This window comes from Oncorhynchus tshawytscha, linkage group LG07 (assembly GCF_018296145.1).
Source record: "Oncorhynchus tshawytscha isolate Ot180627B linkage group LG07, Otsh_v2.0, whole genome shotgun sequence".
Classification (NCBI taxonomy): Eukaryota; Metazoa; Chordata; class Actinopteri; order Salmoniformes; family Salmonidae; genus Oncorhynchus; species Oncorhynchus tshawytscha.
In genome coordinates, this window is record NC_056435.1 from 57,217,750 (window position 1) to 57,238,514 (window position 20,765).

General features: G+C 42.9%; 1 protein-coding gene across 1 annotated transcript in view; it reads left to right on the plus strand.

Moving 5' to 3' along the window:
* The window catches only part of LOC112254915 (inter-alpha-trypsin inhibitor heavy chain H3), a 50,359-nt gene that overhangs the window by 12,890 nt on the left and 16,704 nt on the right, over nt 1-20,765 (plus strand). The window contains exons 9-12 of the mRNA XM_024427875.1: nt 250-360; nt 448-629; nt 1,080-1,259; nt 1,475-1,596. Coding sequence (XP_024283643.1) covers nt 250-360; nt 448-629; nt 1,080-1,259; nt 1,475-1,596 — 595 coding nt within the window. The remainder of the gene's footprint in view (nt 1-249; nt 361-447; nt 630-1,079; nt 1,260-1,474; nt 1,597-20,765) is intronic.

Below are 20,765 nucleotides of genomic sequence, written 5' to 3' on the forward strand. Positions count from 1 at the left end.
AGACACCCTCACACATAAGGATGACTCTGTTGCAGAAAGACTGATACATGTTTGATAGTGGTAGTAGACACCCTCACACATAAGGATGACTCTGTTGCAGAAAGACTGATACATGTTTGATAGTGGTAGTAGACATAAAATAAAATAAGTGCACAAAAGGGTAAAATAATGGGAGCTATGAACAATAGCCTAGTTAGTGACAATAGGAGCTAATACATAGATGTGTGGTCCTCTCTCTTCTCTTCTTAGCCACCGACATCAATGCTGCTGTTCTGGAGGGCACAGCCATGCTAAACCAAAACCCACGAGAGGGCTCAGCCTCCCTCCTTATACTACTCACTGATGGAGACCCAACCACAGGTACACACACACACACCACACCACACCACACCACACCACACCACACCACACCACAAACACAATAAAAGCCAATCTCACTTTCCTCAGGTGAGACCAACCTGGAAAAGATCCACAAGAATGTAAAGGAAGCCATTGGTAAGAAATTCCCACTCTACTGTCTCGGTTTTGGAATGGATGTCAACTTTGAGTTCCTGGAAAAGATGGCACTGGAGAACAGCGGTGTGGGACGCAGAATATATGAGGATTCTGATGCTGCTCTGCAGCTGCAGGTAAGGGAACACCCACTGTGAAGCAGTGCATTCACACAACATTCTCTGCACTACAATGGATTTGAATGATTTAAATCATAAAACACCAATGATCAAAAATGGTCCCAAGTAAGCTTAATTAGCTGGAATATAAAAGGCCTGAACTAACCTTTAAAGCGCAATAAGATCATATCTCATCTAAGGAGGCTTTACTGTTGAGTCCTGATTTCCTAAATGTAGATTATGCAAGAGGAAACCAGGAGGAGCAAGGGGCGTGACTAATGGCCTCTGTACATTTTAGTCATTTAGCAGACACTTATCCAGAGTGACTTACAGAACCAATTAGGGTTAAGTGCCTTGCTCAAGGGCACATCGACACATTTTTCATATAGTCGGTTCTGAAGCATCAACTTTTCGGTTATTGGCCCAACACTCTTAACCTCTAGGTTACCTGTAATGTATGATTAACAGGGCTTTTATGAAGAGGTGGCCACACCCCTATTGACGGACGTGCAGATGGTGTATGTGGGTGGAGCTAACCTGACCCAGACCAACTTCAGCCAGTACTACAACGGCTCTGAGATCGTGGTGTCTGGCCAGATCACCGACAACAACATAGAGACATTCACTGCAGAGGTCATAGCCATATCGGTGAGGTCACCTCTACTCTGCTACCTTCACAAGTTCATAGGTCAAATCACTCCATACTGTTCTGTATTTTCTTTTGATTTTGAAGGCAATAAAAAAAATATAGATAAAAATTATTACTCCATATGATTACTTTGGAGAGAGTTCAGCAAAATATCAAAATATACAATCAAGTCAATGTTTAGTATTGTAATGTGAGGATGCCTTGATTATTTCAGAAGAGCAATAGGGTGATGTACTCTGAGACAATATCAACGGACGAGCCCATTGAAGCCAGGCCTGATAGCCACATCCAGAGGCTGTGGGCCTACCTCACTGTGAAGCAGCTACTGGACAAAGAGTGAGTCTGCTTTGCATGGCATTTTGTCTGTTATTGGGTGTATTTGCACCTGTGTCTATGCAGGTCTCCATCCTAGTTGTTCTTATATTATTTTAAAAGATACTGATCTAATTAGTATTTATTCATCTTCCTCTGAAAAATGCAGTCCAAATGATGTCACTACCAAAACACACACATTAAAAGACTGTAGAATGAATGTGCCTTAACATTCACCCCTACAATTAAAATCAGGAAATGGGATTGCAACCCTCTCCATCATGGCCACATAGTGAGTAGTCTGTCTGCCAACATTTTAAGAACATTTATGAACAAGTTAGTAAATCTTCATGTATTTCTAAGAAGTGCCAATACCGAACATATAATATTTTAAATGTATAAAGTTTGGTTTTGGGATTCAAATATGTTTTTGGGGGATGTACATCTGTCCAAAGGATATGCCAGCCATGGGGATTCATTAAAGTCCAAAGTAAGTCTATTGACACTGTTTTTCTTTTCATTGATTGAAAAAAACATCTGATGTGATGATCTACATTAAAAACATAGATATCTACACATCGACTGTACTACTTGCGCTGCTAAGACTCTGGACCATTGCTATTCAAACTTCCGGGAATGCTTACAAGGCCCTCACCCACCCAAATTTCGGCAAATCTGACCACGACTCCATCTTGCTCCTCCCGTCCTATAGACAGAAACTCAAACAGGAAGTACCCATGCTTTGAACTATTCAATGCTTGTCTGACCAATCGGAATCCACGCTTCAGGATTGTATTGATCACGTTTACTGGGATGTGTTCCGGGTAGCTTGCGAAAATAATCTACACACATACACGGATACGGTGACTAGGTTATAAGGAAGTGTATAGGAGACTTAGTACCTACTGTGACTATTAAAACCTACCCTAACCTGAAACCGTGGATAGATGGTAGCATTCGCACAAAACTGAAAGTGCGAACCACCACATTTAACTATGGTAAGGTGACTGGTAATGTGGCAGAATATAAACAGTGTAGTTATTCACTCTGCAAGAAAATCGATCAGGCTAAATGTCAGTATAGCGATAAAGTGGAGTCGCAATTCAACGGCTCAGACACGAGACGTACAATATGTAGCAGGGACTACAGACAATCACGGACTACAAAAGGAAAACCAGCCACGTGGCCGAGACCGACATCTTGCTTCCGGACAGGCTAAGCACATTCTTCACATGCTTTAAGGATAACACCGTGCCACCAACCGAGCCCGCTGGGCTCTCCTTTTCTGTGGCCGACATGAGTAAAACATTTAAAACGTGTTACCCCTCACAAGTCTGCCGGCCCAGACAGTATCCCTAGCCGCGTACTCAGAGCATGCGCAGACCAGCTGGCTGGTGTGTTTATGGGCATATTCAATCTCTACATATCCCAGTCTGCTATCCCCACATGCTTCAGGATGGCCACCATTGTTCCTGTACTCAAGAAATCAAAGGTAACTGAACTAAATGACTGTCGCCCCGTAGCACTCAATTCTGTCATCATGAAGTGCTTTGAGAGACTATTCAAGGATCATATCACCTCTACCTTACTTGCCACCCTAGACCCACTTCAATTTGCTTACCGCCCCCAATAGATCCACAGATGATGAAATCGCCATCACTCTGCACACTGCCCTTATCCCATCTGGACAAGAGAAATACCTATGTAGGAATGCTGTTCATTGACTACAGCTCAGCATTCAACACCAGAGTACCCTCCAAGCTCATCATTAAGCTTGAGGTCATGGGTCTGAACCCTGCCCTGTGCAACTGGGTCCTGGACTTCCTGACAGGCCGCCCCCAGGTGGTGAAGGTAGGACACATCACCTCCGCTCCTCTGATCGTCAACACTGGGGCCCCACAAGGGTGCATGCTCAGCCCCCTCCTGTACTCCTTGTTCACCTATGACTGCGTGGCCAAGCAAGCCTCCAACTCATTCATCAAGTTTGCATATGACACAACAGTAGTAGGCTTGATTACCAACGATGACGATAGGAGGCGAGGGCTCTGGGAGTGTGGTGCCTGGAAAACAACCTCTCACTCAACGTAAAAAAACAAAGGAGAGGATTGTGGACTTCAGGAAACAGCAGAGGGTGCACCACCCTATCTACATCGACGAGACCGCAGTGGAGAAGGTGGAAAGCTAAAGTTCCTTGGCATACACATCACTGACAAACTGAAAAGGACCACCCACACAGACAGTGTGGTTAAGAAGGTGCAACAGAGCCTCTTCAACCTCAGGAGGCTGAAGAAATGTGGCTTGTCACCTAAAACACTCACAAGCTTCTAACGCCGCCTGGTATGGCAACTGCACCGCGAGCAACCGCAAGGCTCTCATTACCGGCGGCAAACTACCTGCTCTCCAGGACACCTACAGCACCCGACGCCACAGGAAGGCCAAAAAGATCATCAAGGACATCAACCACCCGAGCCACTGCCTGTTCACCCCGCTGTCATCCAGATGGTGAGGTCAGTATAGGTGCATCAAAGCTGGGACCGAGAGATAGAATCTGTTTTTCAATCTCAATCAGACTGTTAAACAGCCATCACTAGCACATTAAAGGCTGCTGCCTATAGGCATAGACTAGAAATCACTGGCCACTTTAATAAATGGCGCACTAGTCACTTTAATAATGTGTACATATCTGGCATTACTCATATCATATGTATATACTGTATTCTATACTATTCTACTGTGTCTCATTCACTTAATGTTTACATATCTTGCATTACTCCTCTATTATGTACATACTCTATTCTATACTATTCCACTGTATCTTAGTCCTTTCCACTCTGACATCGCTCGTCCATATGTATATAGTCATAATGAATTCCTGCTTAGATTTGTGTGTATTGGGTATATGTTGTGTAATTTGTTAGATATTAATTGTTACATTTTACTGCACTGTTGGAGCTAGAAGCTCGAACATTTCGCTACACCCGCAATAACATCTGCTGATCACGTGTATGTGACCAATAAAATTTGATTTGATTGAATAATTTCTGTTTTGGATTATTTGTAGTTATTGAAGGACAGGGACATCCATTAAGTGCCAACATGCTGAAAAGTACACAAAAAAGACAGAGAGGATAAAAACTGCCCCTGTGATATATCAAAAATATTTGAAAAAATAAGGGGAAAAAATGCTAAAAGAAAGGAAGAAGGAAATGAACATTTAAAATATTTACCTGAGAGGGAGAGGATGTATACAAGAGCAAGATGGAGGTCAAGTCAAAGACAACACAGGGCAGGAGTGAAAAGGCAAAAAGTCAGACAAAAATACTGACATTAATGTATTTAATTGATTGTGATAATAATATACAGTATGTCAATCACATATGCCAAGGTTCATGGAAGTTGTTCTGGCTCGTGGTGGCCCAATGCTCTATTAAGACGCTTTAGCCGGTGTTTCCTTTATTTTGGCAGTTACCTGTATATGAAAGGTCACAACCGAAACAAACAAAGATATCAAAAGTGAATTTAAACATATAGCAACATAATTAATTACATGCATAAATAATTCCATCAATCAGTTCTGAATTAGAGGGTGATGCCTCTGGAATTTGTACACTGAGTAGGTGAAATTATGGCGATTGTACTCCTTTTAGAGTGACGTGAGAGAGACAGTTCCTCAATTTAGGGTTCTTTAATGTTGATTGGAGATTTTAACAAGCTTTTCAATTTTGTGCCATGTAACTCAGCTGTGATTATCCAATTAACTGTCCAGTTATCCATGCACGATGTTGAAAATGTAGCTAACAATGTTAGATAACCAGCATTTAAACAAGATACTTAATTCTGTAATAATGACCAAAATATTCATAAACTATTGACAAATTCGTTTGTTAAACAGTGGAAAAACATATACCTTACCTACAGTTCTGGTAATCACGCACAGTGATGAATAAATTAGTCAGAAAGGAAAAACAAAGATTTGTGTTCACAGCAGTAGGTAGCGAGTGTAAAGCCTCTGGTGAGATGAGTCGGGCGCAGGACAGCAGATATGAGTAATGAACGAAATTTTACTCAAATAAATCACAATACACGTCGCATAAATACAAGGCCACAAATACGGACCGTAATACAATAAAATATTACTCACAAACAAACATGGGGGAACAGAGGGTCAATTAAATAATGAACAAGTAATTGGGGGATTGAAAAGTGGATAGGCGATGGCTAGAAGGCCGGTGACGTCGACCGCCGAACGCCGCCCGAACAAGGAGAGGGACCGACTTTGGCGGAAGTCGTGACAGCGAGCTGCACTTGGTAATGAACTAAACACTCTGCCTAGCCACGGTTACCAGGTCAAGCTAAAATGTCTAGCCCAATGACTACACAAACCCTGCCCACAAGGCCTGAAAACTAGGGCAAAAATGTTGTTTTCTTGCAGCAAGAGGAGAGTTGCCACATTTAACTAATAAACCCTTTTTTCATAATGTTATTGAGCGAACTAAGAAGGAATCTCAACTTAACTTCTAACAACCTAAGAATCAAAATGTGGTTTTCCATCAAAATAATAATTATTGTGAGCTATTGTGACTAAAGGAATTTGAATATGTAGCAATAGAAAATATCATTTTCCCTTATTAAACTTCAAAAAATGTATGTTAGGCTATTTTCTGGCAGTCGTGATGTTATTATGTGCCAGATGTTAAGACTACAAACTGTTATAAATGGCTTATTTGCGAGATTGACATTTCAATTGGCATCTGGGTTTATGATTTGTAATTCAACTTTGTCATGGTTGGGTTAGCTAGATGCAGGTAACCTATAGCTCCTGATGGGCCTACATCTAATTTCCGAGAGCCTACAGTAGCCTTGGCAAGATGTTAGATGAACGATTTAGCAGCTTGCTTAGTTCAAATTGACAGACTAATTTATTCAACATGAACAGCGAGGCAATTTCGAGGTAAGAAGTGCTTCCGTTGCCCAACAGCCTGCTGGAATAGGCTACTGAGGATGGGGTTGTAGTTTCAATCACTGAATCAAATATTAAAATATGGATATGAACTGAATAGGCATGTGCTTGTCAACAACAGCCCGTATTGTTTTTTTTACCTGTAGCCTAATCTGACTGACTGTTGCCTTCAATCTAATGCATTCTAACATCAGCTGATCGGCAATTGCGACAGAATTGTGACTATGATCACAATTGATAACTTCCAATTTTATTAACTAAACATGTCCATAAATAATTGAATAATAACACAAGGCTACAACAATAATAAACTGAAGTTATAGGCTATTTGTTAAATCTGTTTGTCAGCTCCAGATAGGCTACACAAGTGGCACAAATTGATTTGCAATGACTCCAGTGATATCATAATTTCAACATATTTATTGTTTTAAATGGTAGCCTACATAGGCATAGCAAATAACAGGCTAATTAATGGCCAACAGATGCAAATGTATCATTCTCCACATTAAAAAAAAAACTCTGTTTATTAAGTTTTACACACACACACACACACACACACACACACACACACACACACACACACACACACACACACACACACACACACACACACACACACACACACACACACACACACACACACACACACACACACACACACACACACACAGACAAGACAACACAAAGCAATATAAATAATATACTCAACTAGAGAAAAAAAATAGCTTCAAAGATACCATACTTTAGACAAGTTAAACACACCAGGCAGAAGGCTACAAAGGTTAAAGGGCAATCTATAGTACAGGGACAGAGCAAACACCTCAACATTGTTCCTGTAAACAGTCAAGGGATAAGGGTGGAGAAATGCAACCACTCACAGACAGTCATGGCCACAGACTGACCATCCATTGGACCAAAAATAAAGTTTACAAAGTTTAAAATAAAAAACAAATAGAATGATTATTCATGTAGGTGTGAACAAAATGTAAAAATAACTGGGAAAAACAAGCTCACACTTCAGGAGGATGGACTGTTTAAAGTAAGACCGGAATGGAGCCCAAGCCTCATTAAACAGTTTGGGGTTCCCACGTGAATTGAATTGACTTTTTTCTAGTTTCAGAGAGCAGAACACATCTCTCACCCAATATTTATAAGATGGGGGAGCTGCCATCTTCCAGTTCTGTAGTATTAGCCGTCTAGCTAAAAGCAACAGTGTCCGACTGGATTCTTGATAGGGGGGTACCCATGGGCAGTACTCCAAAAAGGGCTGTAAGGGGAGACGGATCTATAACAGTGTCATACATAGAGAAACATTTAAATATTAATTCCCAGAAACCTGACAGTTTATGACAGCCCCAAAACATATGCAACAGTATGGCTGGTTCCACTTTACATCTGACACAGGTAGGATCAAAATCAGAGAATATTCTTCCAAGTTTGGCCCCCGACCAGTGGATACGGTGAACCACCTTGAATTGAATGAGGCTGAGTCTAGTGCTAAAAGAGGACGAGTGCACCCTGTGCAGCACAGATTCCCAGGCGTCTTCCCCAAGTTCCTCCCCCAAATCCTTTTCCCATCGAGTCTTTAAAGGCACCAAAGAAGGGTTCTGTAAGTCATGAATGATTGCCTATACATGGGCAACACATTCATATTCTCCACAATTTAAGGTTAGTTTCATTGTGGACTTTTACCCATAACCAGTGGTTAATTTTAGCCGGATCCTGTCACCGCTCCGTTTTGGACTGTTTTGTTCTGAAACCTATTTTTCCAGATCCGATACCTCTCATGGCCTGAAAAATAATTTTGACTTTTTACAATGTAAAACTTATAATAAAAATGTTACAAACAAAGAGACAAAGATCAATCGAGTTACCACCTGGACTGGACACAGATAGACAAACATATCTTTTTGAGAAGATTAGGGTGTTTTAGAGGCTATGGACAGAAACAGGCTCTCTGAATATAGATTCCCTTGTTCATGCGTGGTTCGGACGGACCAGTCATCAGCATTGCTGCTACTATTTTTTTTATCCTGCTGCTCAGCCACTTTACCCCTGATTGTATGCATATAACCACCTCATCATTCACTATCATTATTGATATTGTTCGTGTACATACTGTATATTATTTCATTTATATTGACACTATTTCTGATACTGCTACTACGCAAGTAACCATTTGGCTGTACCATTTACACCTTCTGTTGAGACCCATCCACTTAGCAAGACTTAGCAAAATATTGATATATAAAATTAATATTGATATGTGTGGTCGTGACATGACTTTGTAACATTCCACAACAATGTTATGTGTAATGAATCTCTTCGTCTGAGGAGGAGTAGGAAGGATCCGACCAATATGCAGCGTGGTTAGTGTCCCTGTTAATTTATTAGAACTGAACACACAAAATAAAATAACAAAGTGAATGAAAGAAACGAAACAGACCTGTCAGGTGAAACAACACACTAAACAGAAAATAACTACCCACAAATCCTAGTGGGAAAACAGGCTGCCTAAGTATGGTTCTCAATCAGACACAACGATCGACAGCTGCCTCTGATTGGGAACCATACCAGGCCAAACACAGAAATACCAAACCTAGAACAAAAACATAGAATGCCCACACCAACTGACGCCCTGACCAAACTAAAACAGAGACATAAAACTTTTACTCAAGTAGTATTTTACTGGGTAACTTTTACTCAAGTAGTATGTTACTGGGTAACTTTTACTCAAGTAGTATTTTTCTGGGTAACTTTTACTTCACTCATTTTATATTAAGCTATCTTTTACATTTACCCAAGTATGACAATTGAATACTTTTTCCACCAACAGATGTGGCTGGGTGTTATAGTATTTCTTTCACACGACCCATCAATTTAGACAAGTGTGTCTGGGGAGGCATCATAAAACATTTATATCTGGACACATAAATAATTACCCACTACACCATGAGGCCTAGAATCTTTTTATGTTTTATATATAGCCTAGATGTAGATGTAGCCCAATAAGCAGGCAGTCTACAGGAGGGAACACTGAAAATCTGTCAGTAAACAAACAGCATGCTGACAACAGGCCTTTAGCAGTACTTAAAATGCAATAGCGGGAAAACACAGGTTGGAAAGCAAATGGCTCCTGCTGAAAAGAGAAGACTCTTAGCAGTAGGCGACCAAAATATTTTAATAACTTCCAAATATTGTTTAACGAAGAGCTTTTTGCCATCACAAAGGAGTGTGAAACTGGAAATAATTTTTAGGACTAATTTCCACCTCATATTGTAGCCTACAATATGGGAAAGGGAGGATACCTAATCAGTTGTAAAACTGAAGGCATTCAATTGAAATATGTTTTAACCCAACCCCTCTGCCATAATTGACATCCACGGCGCCCGGGGAACAGTGGGTTAACTGCTTTGCTCAGGGGCAGAACAACAGATTTTTACCTTGTCAGCTCAAGGATTCAATCCAGGAACCTTTTGGTTACTGGCCCAATGCTCCAACCAATAGGCTACCCGCTGCCCCTCAATGTCTCCAAACACCTAGACCTAGGCTATTGATGGATTCATGAAATGGCTGTTTTTATTGATCTCAGTTTGCCAGTGTCAAAGTAGCCTGTCATTGCGTTTATTTGTGTGGTATTAAAAAAGATTATGCCAAAGTCTCCAGTCGTGTAAAATTATGTTGAATTGCATGAAATGCATTTATAAAAGGCCACATTTTTCCCAGACACTAGGCTACTAAAAATGTTCCCCATGTGTGCTACTTCTGTAAGTGCCTCTACTCTACTGCTCTATGCCCCTACATAAGGCTGTATTGAGACAATTACTTATCAATGACCAAAGACCAGATCAGGTAATCCCTACCATTGTGTTGCTGAATTGTCACAATGCTGCAGCAAATGTACATTATCCCAGGGGCGTTGGCAGACACAATGTAGGTGACTTAAGGGGCCTTTTGGACCTAGACTTGGTGCTCTGGTATCGCTTGCCGTGCAGTAGCAGAGAGAACAGTCTATGTCTTGGGTGACTGGAGTCCTTGACCATTTTTGGGGCCATCCTCTGACACCACCTAGTATAAAGGTCCTGGACTTCAGAACGCTTGGCCTCAGTTATGTACTGGGCCATATACACTACCCTCTGTTGCGCCTTATGGTTAGATGCCAAGCAGTTGCCATACCAGGTAGTGACGCAACCGGTCAGGATGCTGTCGATGGTGCAGCTGTAGAACATTTTGAAGATCTGGGGACCCATGCCAAATCTTTTCAGTCTCCTGAGGGGAAAAGGTGTTGTAGTGCCCTCTTCACAACTGTCTTGGTGTGTTTGGGCTATGATGTGGACACCAAGGAACTTGAATCTCTCAACCCGCTCCACTTCAGCACCCGTCAATGTTCCTGTAGTCCACGATCAGCTCCTTTGTCTTGCTCACATTGAGGGAGATGTTGATGTTCTGGTACCACACTGCCAGTTCTCTGACCTCCTCCCTATAGGCCGTCTCATCGTTGTCGGTGATCAGGCCTACCACTGTTGTGTCGTCAGCAAACACAATGATGGTGTTGGAGTCGTGCTTAGCCAAGCAGTTGTTGGTGAACAGGGAGTACAGGAGGGGACTAAGCACACACCCCTGAGGGGCCCTTGTGTTGAGGATCAGCGTTGCAGATGTTATTGCCTATCCTTACTACCTCGGGGCGGCCCATCAGGAAGTCCAGGATCCAGTTGCAGAGGGAGGTGTTTAGTCCCAGGGTCCTTGGCTTAGTGGTGTGCTTTGTGGGAACTATGGTGTTGAATTCTGAGCTGTAGTCAATGAACAGCATTCTTACGTAGGTGTTCCTTTTGTAGAGGTGGGAAAGGGCAGTGTGGAGTGCGACTGAGATTGCCTAATCTGTGGATCTGTTAGGGCGGTATGGGAATTGGAGTGGGTGTCAGGTTTCTGGCATGATGGTGTTGATGTGAGCCATGACCAGCCTTTCAAAACACTTCATGGCTACCAACGTGAGTGCTATGGTGCGGTAATTATTTAGGCAATTTGGCTTCTCTTTCTGGGGCACAGGGACTATGGTGGTCTGTTTGAAATATGTAGCTATTACAGACACGGTCAGGGAGAGGTTGAAAATGTCAATGAAGACATTTGCCGATGGGCCGCGGATGCTTTGAGTACACGTCCTAGTAATCCATCTGGCCCCGCGGCTTTGTGAATGTTGACCTGTATAAAGGTCTTGCTCACATCGGCTACGGAGAGAGTGATCACACAGTCATCTGGAACAGCTGGTGCTCTCATGCATGCTTTAATGTTGCTTGCCTCAAAGTGAGCATAAAAGGCATTTAGCTTGTCTGGTAGGCTCTCTAAGCTTTACATGAATGTGGTTCTGAATATTAACAAGTTGAGGAGACTAAATTACTTGTTATGTTAGATTGTAAACTGTCATGGTCAAACCATATAGATTCAATGGTTGTAAAGATGGGGAGAGGTCAGGCCATAATAAAGAGATGTTCTGCTTTTCTGACACCACACTCCACAAAGCAAGTCCTGCATGCTCTAGTTAAGTCATATCTTGATCCCGCCATGTGGTCAAGTGCTGCTAAAAAAGTTAAGCTGCAGCTGGCCCAGAACAGAGCAGCACATCTTGCTCTTCATTGTAATCAGAGGGCTGACATAAATACTATGCATGCCAGTCTCTCTTCGCTGAGAGTTAAGGAGAGACTGACTGCATCACTTCTTCTTTTTATAAGATAGATTGTGTTGGAAATTCCAAATTGTTTGCATTGTCAACATACGCACAGCTCTGACACACACACACTTTTCCCACCAGGCATGCCACCGGGGGTCTTTTCATAGTTCCCAATTCCAGATCAAATTCAAGAATGTGTACAGTAATATATATATATAATAGTTTCTGAACAAAAGCTCTCACTAGATAACGAACGCTTCCTACCTTGACCTTATCTAGTATCCACTCTGCATCAAAACTCAGCATGACAGATAATGTCTTCTACGTTTCCCCACGCTCTCCACCGGATCTACTTCTCACCAAACAGTGGGCGTCACAGACACTGGGAATCCTCCATTTCAACTGATCCCCCTCAACACCTAATGCCACAACCTGTTATCAGTCTATTCAACGGCACCCTGCTCTGGAGAGCAAAAGCATGTCACAATTCTTGTCCCTAATCTTGTAATCCTGAGCGCCCTCTCCCTCTTGGCGGAGGAAATACAATAAATCATTTACGAGTCCACTACGAGTTAATTTCACCAACTCAGCAATCCCCAACCTCTCCACCACCCAGGAGCATACATATCATATTAAATTACTAGAAAGGCTATGTCATAAACCCTCAAAGTTGCACAATGTGGTGAAAATGGAAGCCATGTTGGTTAGGAAGAAATCCAAACCAGTCTAATTGGAATTAATGGCAGTAGAGGTGTCACACCCTGACCTTACAGCTTTTATGTCTCTATTTTGGTTTCGTCAGGGTGTGATTTGGGTGGGCGTTCTATGTCCCTTTTTCTATGATTTGTATTTCTGTGTGTTTGGCCGGGTGTGGTTTGAACTCACAACCTTCCGGTTACTAGTCCAACGCTCTAACCACTAAGCTACCCTGCCGCCCCATATGGTTTTCAATCAGCGACAATTGATATATAGATATCATTGTCGCTGATTGAAAACCATACGGGGCGGCAGGGTAGCCTAGTGGTTAGAGCATTGGACTAGTAACCGGAAGGTTGTGAGTTCAAACCCCCGAGCTGACAAGGTACAAATCTGTCGTTCTGCCCCTGAACAGGCAGTTAACCCACTGTTCCCAGGCCGTCATTGAAAATAAGAATGTGTTCTTAACTGACTTGCCTGGTTAAATAAAGGTAAAAAAAATATATAAAAAAACACTTAGTTAGCCTTTTTCCCACCTGTATTTGTGGGTAGTTGTCCGTGGATAGCTGCCTGTGAGCACTACGTTGGCTTCACGTTTTCGTTTATTGTTTTGTTGGCGACATCTTATAATAAAGGAGTATGTACGCTTACCATGCTGCGCTTTGGTCCGTTGTTTCCACCTTAGACGATCGTGACAAGAGGCATAATCCTACTTTTACTTATGCAGGAAAATATAAGTAAGGGATGTGATATCAGATATTGTGTAATATAGTTGTTGTTAACCTAAAATATTGTAATGTAATTATAAATAGTTTATATAGGTTTTATACAAATGTTCTGTATTAATAGCCTCTACAGTATTCACACTCCATAACTTTTTCCACATTTAGTTGCGTTACAGCCTAAATTTAATTGATAAAATGTAGATTTTTTTCAATGGCCTACACACAATACCCCATAATGTCAAAGTGGAATTATGTTTTTCTTTATGTTTACAAATGAATATAAATAAAAAGCTGGAATGTCTTGTGTCAATAAGTATTCAACCCCTTGGTTATGGCAAGCCTAAATAAGTTCAGAAGTAAAAATGTGCTCAACAAATCACATAATAATTTACATGGACTGTGCAATAATAGTATTTAACATGATTTTTGAATGTCAACCTCATCTCTGCACCCCACACATACAATTATTTTTAAGGTCCCTCAGTCAAGCAGTCAATTTCAAACACAGATTCAACCACATGAGGTTTTGTTGCTTTGGGGAGGGTTGTGTGTTTTTTCCCCAGGTTTACATGAGCTTTTCTGCTAGTATTTTCCCTTTAAACAATGGCTTGACGTACTTTTGATGTTACCCTAATAAAGTTTAGAAATGTTTGTGAAGGTGTGGTATTGTGTGGCTGTTATTAAGCTTTAGCTAATGCAGACCTATGATATGAAGGAAGTGCGCCCCAGCGATTCAACTGACTCTGACAATTGAACATGAGGTAAGGAAGACTGTTTCAGACCTACCAGAGTTACTTCTATAATATAACAATATAATGCTTATCTTTATACAAAATATTCTGACCGAACGATAACAAATTACCCTCCTTCTGTATGTCTATAACTGTTTGGCAGACGTAGTAGCCGTCTGACATAAAGAAATGCACGTCGGTGTAATAACATGCCACACATACAGCTCTGGAAAAAAATGAAGAAACCACTGTAAAATGATCCGTTTCTCTGGTTTTACTATTTATAGGTATGTGTTTGGGTAAAATTTACATTTTGTTTCATTCTTTAAACTACTGACAACATTTCTCCCAAATTCCAAATAAAAATATTGTAATTTAGAGCATTTACTTGCAGAAAGTTACAACTGGCCAAAATTATAAAAAATATGTCAGACCTTGAATAATGCAAAGAAAATAAGTTCATATTAATTTAAAAAAAACACAATATTAATGTTTTAACTTAGGAAGAGTTCAGAAATCAATATTTGGTGGAATAACACTGATTTTCAATCACAGCTTTCATGCGTCTTGGCATGCTCTCCACCAGTCTTTCATATTGATGTTGGGTGACTTGATGCCACTCCTGGCGCAAAGAAAATGAAGCAGCTCGGCTTTGTTTGATGGTTTGTGACCATCTGTCTTCCTCTTGATCACATTCCAGAGGTTTTCAATGGGGTTCAGGTCTGGAGATTGGCCTGGCCATGACAGGGTCTTGATCTGGTGGTCCTCCATCCACACCCTTGATTGACTTGGCTATGTGGCATGGAGCATTGTCCTGCTGGAACAACCAAACCTCAGATTTGGGGAACATTGACAGAGCAGAAGGAAGCAAGTTTTCTTCCAGGACAACCTTGTACGTGGCTTGATTCATGTGTCCTTCACAAAGACAAATCTACCTGATTCCAGCCTTGCTGAAGCACCCCCAGATCATCACTGATCCTCCACCAAATTTCACAGTGGGGGCAAGACACTGTGGCTTGTAGGCCTCTCCAGGTCTTTCACCCAGTGAAATTTGGTGATTAAGTTATTGTTTTAGGAAAGTAGTCTAAAAAACAATAAAATAATAACCTATCAAGTTTCCCATGTGCTTCACATTGAAACACCAGGAATAGTGTTTTTGTAATTTGGTATAGGCTGTTTTTAAGGACAGGTAAATGTGGCTCATTTCACCAATAACCCTTGTTTGTTGATGGCGCTGGCTGCGCCAGATCAGATCTGAATGTTTGTTGATGGCACTGGCTGCACCAGGTCAGATCTGAATGTTTGTTGATGGTGCTGGCTGCGCCAGGTCAGATCTGAATGTTTGTTGATGGAGCTGGCTGCGCCAGGTCAGATCTGAATGTTTGTTGATGGCGCTGGCTGCGCCAGGTCAGATCTGAATGTTTGTTGATGGCGCTGGCTGCACCAGGTCAGATCTGAATGTCCAGCACCAACATTTCCTAAATGAAACTAAAATGGCATATTGTTTTTATGAAGATTTTAGAATATTCGCATGAAAATCTGTGGACAATTGGATGGAAACCTAGCTAGTGAGCTAGTCCAGCATCACTTTGGTTATGCCTGTGCATCATGGCACAAAATATATGGAAGTGGAGGTGTTCTAGACAATTATGCCTGTACCATACATTGGCTGATATGGCGATCAGGATTGCAGGTAAATAAAAAGTGTTAGGAAATGTGATAGTTTTTTATTCCATAACTGTCACGACTTCCGTCGAAATTGGTGCCTCTCCTTGTTCGGGCGGCGTTCGGCGGTCGTTGTCACCGGCTTTCTAGCTGCTACCGATCTACGTTTCTTTTTCCATTTGTTTTGTCTTGATTGTACACACCTGGTTCCCATTACGTTATAATTTATTCCCTATTTAACCCTCTAGTTCCCACATGGATTTGTGCGTGTTTGTTCTTTGTTTGGTGTTCAAGACTTCTGTGAGCTGGTGTGTTTTCACTGCGTAGAAATTTTGTTGATTCTTTTCAAGTAAAGTACATCTTTTACTTAGTTCTGTGTCCTGCGCCTGACTCCGTCCTAACCGCTGCACATTGACACATGACAATAACTCCATTGTCTCAGCCTCCAGTATTTATGCTGCAGTAGTTTATGTGTCGGGGGGCTGGGGTCAGTTTGTTATATCTGGAGTACTTCTCCTGTCCTATTCGGTGTCCTGTGTGAATCTAAGTGTGCGTTCTCTAATTCTCTCCTTCTCTCTTTCTTTCTCTCTCTCGGAGGACCTGAGCCCTAGGACCATGCCCCAGGACTACCTGACATGATGACTCCTTGCTGTCCCCAGTCCACCTGGCCATGCTGCTGCTCCAGTTTCAACTTCCACCTGACTGTGCTGCTGCTCCAGTTTCAACTGTTCTGCCTTATTATTTATTCGACCATGCTGGTCATTTATGAACATTTGAACATCTTGGCCATGTTCTGTTATAATCTCCACCCGGCACAGCCAGAAGAGGACTGGCCACCCCACATAGCCTGGTTCCTCTCTAGGTTTCTTCCTAGGTTTTGGCCTTTCTAGGGAGTTTTTCCTAGCCACCGTGCTTCTACACCTGCATTGCTTGCTGTTTGGGGTTTTAGGCTGGGTTTCTGTACAGCACTTTGAGATATCAGCTGATGTACGAAGGGCTATATAAATACATTTGATTTGATTTGATTTGATGAGAATCTTATTGTGATGATGTGGCTCAACACAATTTCGTGATTTCACAGATGGACCACTTAAAAGGAGAATTTAACCCAAATCTCTATTTCTTTTATGTAAAAAGCATGCTATAGAAGGGTCTAGACACTTTGTTTTCCCATTTTCCCCCTAACCAGCGATACACTTTCTTATCCTTGCAGTATGGAGGCTCTGAAAAAACACGAACAAATGCTAAAATATCTGGATATTGCTCCAAGATGGCGTAGCAGTAAGTCGTCCTGTCTCGTGTCCCTTGTATATACCGTATATTTTTCGTTTTTTTACATATTTTTCTTCGCATATCTCTTCAAAAACATTTTGCTAAACCTAAGCTTCCAAATACTCTCCTGCAACCCGCCTCACCCAATGTAGCTATTTTTCCTAAAGTATTTATATTTACTTCGGAACCGGAACCCCTCAACTGAAGCTAGCCAGCTAACCACCAGCTATGCTAGCGGTCATCAGCTAAGCTAACCTTTAGCTCGGAAAGCTCTCACCAGCTCGTACAACGCGACTCTAACCAGAGCATAACGGACCTATTTATTTTTCATCCCCGGATTCATCCCCGGATTCCCACCGCAACCGGAACATTTTTCAGCTGGATCTTCACAACTAGCTATCTAGCTAAACCGCAACCCCAGATGATTACTCCTGGCTAGCACTTCCACCCACTTAGCGTGAAGCTAGCGTGAAGCTAGCCCGGCCAGCGCACCTGTGCTACCACCGTAGCATACTCCTGGGCTACAATACCCGGGTCCACGACCGGTCTATCGATGTCACCGCATGAAGAGGAATAAACAGACTCACCCCATCGCGACGTCCCCCCAAAGGCCAACTCTCTAGCCCTCGCTATCTCCCTGCTTGCTAAACTCGGCCTGCTAACTGCTAGCTTGTCTAGCCCCGGCCTACGAACTGTTAGCTTGTTAGCACAGGCCTGCTAACCGTCTGAATCGCCGCGTCCCAAACACGCACCGGACCCATACTCACTTTCTATCTCTTTTTGATTTTTAATCTGTTTATACCTTTCCGGAAACCTGCCTCACCCAATGTGACACGGAATCGCTATTGTTTTTTATTTTTAGAACACACTCAAGAACCTCCAGAAGCTAACCAGCTAACTAGCTACAAGCTATTTAGTCATTGTTAGTTTTTTTTCCAACCTGGATAACACTCGCCAGTCCAGCTTCCCTGCCCCATCCACCGCTGCCCCCTGGACACTGATCTCTTGGCTACATAGCTGATGCACTCTGGACTGTCCATTAATCACGGTACCCCATTCTGCCTGTTTATGTTTTATCTGTCGGCCCCCGTTGCCTAGTCAACGCCATTTTACCTGCTGTTGTTATGCTAGCTGATTAGCTGTTGTCTCACCTACTGTTTTAGCTAGCTTTCCCAATTCAACACCTGTGATTACTGTATGCCTCGCTGTATGTCTCTCTCAAATGTCAATATGCCTTGTATACTGTTGCTCAGGTTAGTTATCATTGTTTTAGTTCACAATGGAGCCCCTAGTTCTACTCTTCATACCCCTGATACCTCCTTTGTCCCACCTCCCACACATGCGGTGACCTCACCCATTACAACCAGCATGTCCAGAGATACAACCTCTCTCATCATCACCCAGTGCCTGGGCTTACCTCCGCTGTACCCGCACCCCACCATACCCCTGTCTGCGCATTATGCCCTGAATATATTCTACCATGCCCAGAAACCTGCTCCTCTTATTCTCTGTCCCCAACGCTCTAGGCGACCAGTTTTGATAGCCTTTAGCCGCACCCTCATATTACTCCTTCTCTGTCCCGCGGGTGATGTGGAGGTAAACCCAGGCCCTGCATGTCCCCAGGCTCCCTCATTTGTTGACTTCTGTGATCGTAAAAGCCTTGGTTTCATGCATGTCAACATCAGAAGCCTCCTCCCTAAGTTTGTTTTACTCACTGCTCTAGCACACTCTGCTAACCCTGATGTCCTTGCTGTGTCTGAATCCTGGCTCAGGAAGGCCACCAAAAATTCAGAGATTTCCATACCCAACTATAACATCTTCCGTCAAGATAGATCTGCCAAAGGGGGAGGAGTTGCAGTCTACTGCAGAGATAGCCTGCAAAGTAATGTCATACTTTCCAGGTCCATACCCAAACAGTTCGAACTACTAATTTTGAAAATTACTCTCTCCAGAAATAAGTCTCTCACTGTTGCCGCCTGCTACCGACCCCCTCAGCTCCCAGCTGTGCCCTGGACACCATTTGTGAATTGATCGCCCCCATCTAGCCTCAGAGTTTGTTCTGTTAGGTGACCTAAACTGGGATATGCTTAACACCCCGCCAGTCCTACAATCTAAGCTAGATGCCCTCAATCTCACACAAATCATCAAGGAACCCACCAGGTACAACCCTAACTCTGTAAACAAGGGCACCCTCATAGACGTCATCCTGACCAACTGGCCCTCCAAATACACCTCTGCTGTCTTCAACCAGGATCTCAGCGATCACTGCCTCATTGCCTGTATCCGCTACGGAGCCGCAGTCAAACGACCACCCCTCATCACGGTCAAACGCTCCCTAAAACACTTCTGTGAGCAGGCCTTTCTAATCGACCTGGCCCGTGTATCCTGGAAGGACATCGACCTCATCCCGTCAGTTGAGGATGCCTGGTCATTCTTTAAAAGTAACTTCCTCACCATTTTAGATAAGCATGCTCCGTTCAAAAATGCAGAACTAAGAACAGATACAGTCCTTGGTTCACCCCAGACCTGACTGCCCTCGACCAGCACAAAAACATCCTGTGGCGGACTGCAATAGCATCGAATAGTCCCCGTGATATGCAACTGTTCAGGGAAGTCCGGAACCAATACACGCAGTCAGTCAGGAAAGCTAAGGCCAGCTTCTTCAGGCAGAAGTTTGCATCCTGTAGCTCCAACTCCAAAAAGTTCTGGGACACTGTGAAGTCCATGGAGAACAAGAGCACCTCCTCCCAGCTGCCCACTGCACTGAGGCTAGGTAACACGGTCACCACCGATAAATCCATGATTATCGAAAACTTCAATAAGCATTTCTCAACGGCTGGCCATGCCTTCCGCCTGGCTACTCCAACCTCGGCCAACAGCTCCTCCCCCGGCAGCTCCTCGCCCAAGCCTCTCCAAGTTCTCCTTTACCCAAATCCAGATAGCAGATGTTCTGAAAGAGCTGCAAAACCTGGACCCGTACAAATCAGCTGGGCTTGACAATCTGGACCCCCTATTTCTGAAACTATCCGCCGCCATTGTCGCAACCCCTATTACCAGCCTGTTCAACCTCTCTTTCATATCGTCTGAGATCCCCAAGGATTGGAAAGCTGCCGCAGTCATCCCCCTCTTCAAAGGGGGAGACACTCTAGACCCAAACTGTTACAGACCTATATCCATCCTGCCCTGCCTATCTAAGGTCTTCGAAAGCCAAGTCAACAAACAGGTCACTGACCATCTCGAATCCCACCGTACCTTCTCCGCTGTGCAATCTGGCTTCCGAGCCGGTCACGGGTGCACCTCAGCCACACTCAAGGTACTAAACGATATCATAACCGCCATCGATAAAAGACAGTACTGTGCAGCCGTCTTCATTGACCTTGCCAAGGCTTTCGACTCTGTCAATCACCATATTCTCATCGGCAGACTCAGTAGCCTCGGTTTTTCGGATGACTGCCTTGCCTGGTTCACCAATTACTTTG